Source organism: Aureococcus anophagefferens (genome assembly GCF_000186865.1).
Source record: "Aureococcus anophagefferens unplaced genomic scaffold AURANscaffold_30, whole genome shotgun sequence".
Classification (NCBI taxonomy): Eukaryota; class Pelagophyceae; order Pelagomonadales; family Pelagomonadaceae; genus Aureococcus; species Aureococcus anophagefferens.
This window is the reverse complement of record NW_008705589.1, coordinates 32,546-36,559: the sequence shown is the minus strand read 5'-3', so window position 1 is coordinate 36,559 and position 4,014 is coordinate 32,546. Positions and strand designations below refer to the sequence as shown.

General features: G+C 49.9%; 1 protein-coding gene across 1 annotated transcript in view; it reads right to left on the bottom strand.

Annotated features, from left to right (window-relative positions):
- AURANDRAFT_72446 (hypothetical protein) overlaps positions 1-2,853 on the bottom strand; it is a gene marked incomplete at both ends in the record, with an annotated part of 4,976 nt that extends 2,123 nt beyond the window's left edge. Inside the window, 2 exons of the mRNA XM_009042319.1 lie at positions 25-2,299; positions 2,337-2,853. Of these exons, the coding sequence (XP_009040567.1) occupies positions 25-2,299; positions 2,337-2,622 (2,561 nt within the window). The remainder of the gene's footprint in view (positions 1-24; positions 2,300-2,336) is intronic.
- Positions 2,854-4,014: the final 1,161 nt, after the last annotated feature.

The window sequence follows — 4,014 nt, the reverse complement described above, 5'->3', positions numbered from 1 at the left end:
TCGGCAAGTACCCCGGTTGGAGACATGTGTAGTTTGGCAATACCCAGCTTTGCCAGACCCCAGATAACACCATCATTGACCATGGATTGATGCGTAGACTCACTATGGAGAAGATTGCAAAGTGCCGCAGCGCAGATTTCCTTCGTTTCTGGGCGGTCACTTGAGACAAGTGCAATTATCAAAAGTGCGGGTACTGCATTTGCTTGGAGGACGAGCTCTTCAGATCCTTCATCAGCAGCAATATTACAAAATGTCGCCGCACAACCCCTCCTGATCTGCTCATCGGGCTTGTTGGACAGGTCGACCAGGACACGAAGCACACCATTTGTTAACATGAGACGGCGAGCATTCGGCTCATAGGACATATTAACCACGGCGTGAATGAACCGCTGCTGGGTTGGGCAGTCCTCGAGAGTGCTCAAGTCGAGAAGCGCATCCAGGAACTGCTCGGAGAGGCGCTGTTCGCTGAGCATATGCGCTCGATATGCTGCTTGGAATGAAAATCGGGAGAGGATGGCACCGCACTGGATTCGCGTGATCAGATTCCCAGACCGAGAAAGCTCAACAATAGGCATCAATGCACCTGCAGCCAGCATGCGTCGGCAATTAGCTGATGAATAAGCCAGCTGTGCGAGGGCGCCAATCGCATACGCCTTGGTGTTGGACCCCGATGCCGAAAGCGCGGCTCCTGAAAAGGATGGTGACTTCACGAGGGCTAACTCTGGTGCTGCTTCTTCTCTAGCAAGGAGGTCAATGAGCGCAGGAATGAGTGCGGTGGCGTCAATGTTATCGCTAGTTGCACGTGTTAGGTTCCAAAGGGTGGCCGCAGAACGTCGCACAATTGCGTCTGGGTAGTGAGTATCACAGAGATCACAAAGCGCTTGTTGGCAACCATGTTCCAGCATCACCGCTGCGTGTGTTTTGAAGCAACTGAGGTGATAAAGGGCACGACTGCACCACATAACGATCGTCGAATCGCGCGAGCCTGACAGTGTGACGATCGCATCTAATGCACCATCATTTATCATTGTATCAACAAGTTCAGTTTGAAAGAGGCTATAAATTGTACGCGAACAGTTTTGATTCGTGCGCGTGTCAGGCCCAATGAGGGATATCACGGCCTTGACTGCATCTTTAATCTGTGCTCTAGGCATTTTTTCGAAGAGATGATTCTCAAAGCCTGTTATGCATAGCTGGCGGAGGGCCGCAGCGCAAAGCCGGCCGGTGATAATGTCTTTCGACCCACACTGTGACATAGTTACGATCGCGGTCATTGCGCCTTGGTGAATTATCTTCTCGCAGCAGCTCACATCCATGGCAAGCCGAGTGATGGTCAAGGCGCAGGATTGCTTGATGTCTTCGTCTGCGAGCTTTGCCATGTCAAGTAGGACAATTATAACACGCTGTGCGGTCATCTTTGATCGTGATCGCGAACACGAACTCAAGTTGCTAAGTGTCTTTGCGCAGAGGAGCGTGGTCTCATGCAGCACTTGATCTCGACCTGGTTTAACCCATGGTCTGCCAGCCACAGCTGCGCGAAAAATTCTATTCACAATGCGCACAGCACCCTCTTCTACCAAACGCCCCTGGTTGTTCTTAAGACAGCTTAGATTACAGAGGCAGCCTACCAGCATCTGTTCCATTCGACCTGACATGCTGAAATTAGATAGCTGAACAATAGCGCTGTTCAAATCCTCGATGTGAGAATACATGTCCTCAACGCAGCTCAGGTTGCACAGAGTGAGAAGAATGGTCTCCATTGCGTGAATTGATGCTGATGCCATGTTGAGCAATGCGGGCACTGCGGAAGCTTGCACGATAGCCGCCTCCCCTCCACAGACAGATGACAGATTGACTAGAGATACAGCACAATGATTCTGAATCTCAGGATCAGGAGCGGCTGTCAACGACACAATTGCGGCTGCTGCACCGGCGTCGAGCATCGTTTGTCTCAGGTCTTTTTCATTTGCAAGATTGCGCAGTGCCATGGCACAAGACATCTTCGTGATGGGATCTTCCTCACGACACAAGGCCACTAGGGCATGTACTGCACCATCCGCTACCAGAGATCTCCGCTCTAAGCCATTGGTCGACAATGTCGCGAGAGAAACGGCGAAACGACGCAATTTATTTGAGCGATAGGCAACAAACTCCTGGCTATAAGCTACCTGTGTTCCATCTTCCTTCGTCCTTTCTTCATCCTTTTGACGTTCTGGCATCATGCGCTTGCGACGACCCTTATTCGGGTCTGCGTCTGGATTCATGCGAGATAAATACAATAGACCGCCAGAATTATCACCTGTGCCGTACAGCGTCATGCAACAAGAGCTAGTTACCAGGTGAGTGCGCGGCGAGCGCGCTGCTTGAAAAGAGATCACCCCTGTACGGCTTAAACAGCTTCTTGATGCGATCGGGTAGTACGTACTCGTCGGGCACCGCAAGTTTCTCGCCCTCGCCGACATCAGATTCTTCGGGCACCAACACAACCGCGTCCGACACTTCTAGAGCTTTGTTCAGACTGCTTCGCATCACGCGCATGGCCTTTTTTGCTTTGATCTGTTGGTTCCCCTCGAGGACTATTGTTGACACCACGCTCATCTTGTTTGCCTTTCGTGTCGACATTGGCGCACAGGCTTCAAACCTTGCCAAGCTTAGCGCCTGACAAATTTAATATGTGCAGGTGATATAGCCGCCAGGATATATCAGCCAGGATATTCAGGATACAGGAGAGAGACAAGAGATATATCTCGTGCTCGAGTGTGAGCTGCCGTCTAGAGTCAGGCAATGCCACTAGGCCCCCGCCTAGCGCTTCAAGGCCTCCACTCCGGAGTGGATAAAATAAATGGAAGCTGGATACTGGCAGTCTTAATGAGGCTATGCTTACCCCGACTTCCTATGGCGAAGTGCTCTCCGAGTCAGCGTCTTCCACAGTATGACCTTATTGTAGTTACAGCGAGCGACGAAGGATATATATCTGAACTTCTCTTTCTTACTCACTTAACTCCAGCGATTGAGGACAGAGAGCCCCGATCCGATTAGTCTACCTGCTTGAGTAGGTAGTCGGCTAACTAATTATTACCATACCCTAGTCAGGAGTCAGGCTGAGGGTAAACTACCTTCATATTCCGCCGGCGGGCTGCTTTAGCAACGCCGGCCAGATAAGAGCATAAGGAGCGAGTATCGACTGGGCTGCAATAATAAATAGCGGCTCATTCTCTCTCTCTCCTTTGGGCGCTACTTTCCTGGCTAATCGAAGATTTACCTGTACAACTACATTCTAATATTATCTCAGCCACGAATACTTAAGGATGGTATTGGGTAACTCTAATTTGTGCCTCAATGTACAGCCGAGACCGTCGTGCCGAGAGGCCAAACGGCTACTCGAACTGTCGAAAACCAAGTATCTTCGCAGGCTCGAAGATCTCTCAAGGCGCCAAGCGTCACTTCAAAAGAAGCTCAGGAGTGAGCATCGGTCTATCGAGGCGTTGAATCAAATAGAGGAACAGGTGCATGCCCGCGGGTGGCTTACTGCTACGGGACAGCAACCCGCGGCAACATCCCCGCGCAAACTCCCCCCTTTGGTCAGCAACAATCTAAATTCAGAAGTTTGCCTGGCATGTGGGACGCAACCTTACAATTCAGAAGAGATGTCACTCGTCGAGCAGCTTCATTTAACACAGAGACCACAATTTATCCAACAAGCAATTGCAAAACAATATTTCGACGAGGGAAGAGTAGTCAACGTAGATTTGAGTGTTCCAAACAATCATTGTAGAGATGAACAGCTGCAGAGGAATAACTGTCAGGAAGATTTCAAAGTAAGACGAGACGGCAGAAGTCGAAAAAAAAAAGAAGTATCGTTTGAAAAAAGTGAGGAGTCTTGTAAAAGGGGGAAGATAGCTCGTACAAGGAACGATATCGAGGGGATGCAAAGCAAAAGAATCCTAGAAAATGCGTCGAGAATCGCTAGCGAAGAGACGAAAAGTAAAGAGGAGGCAAATAAAAGAAAAATGC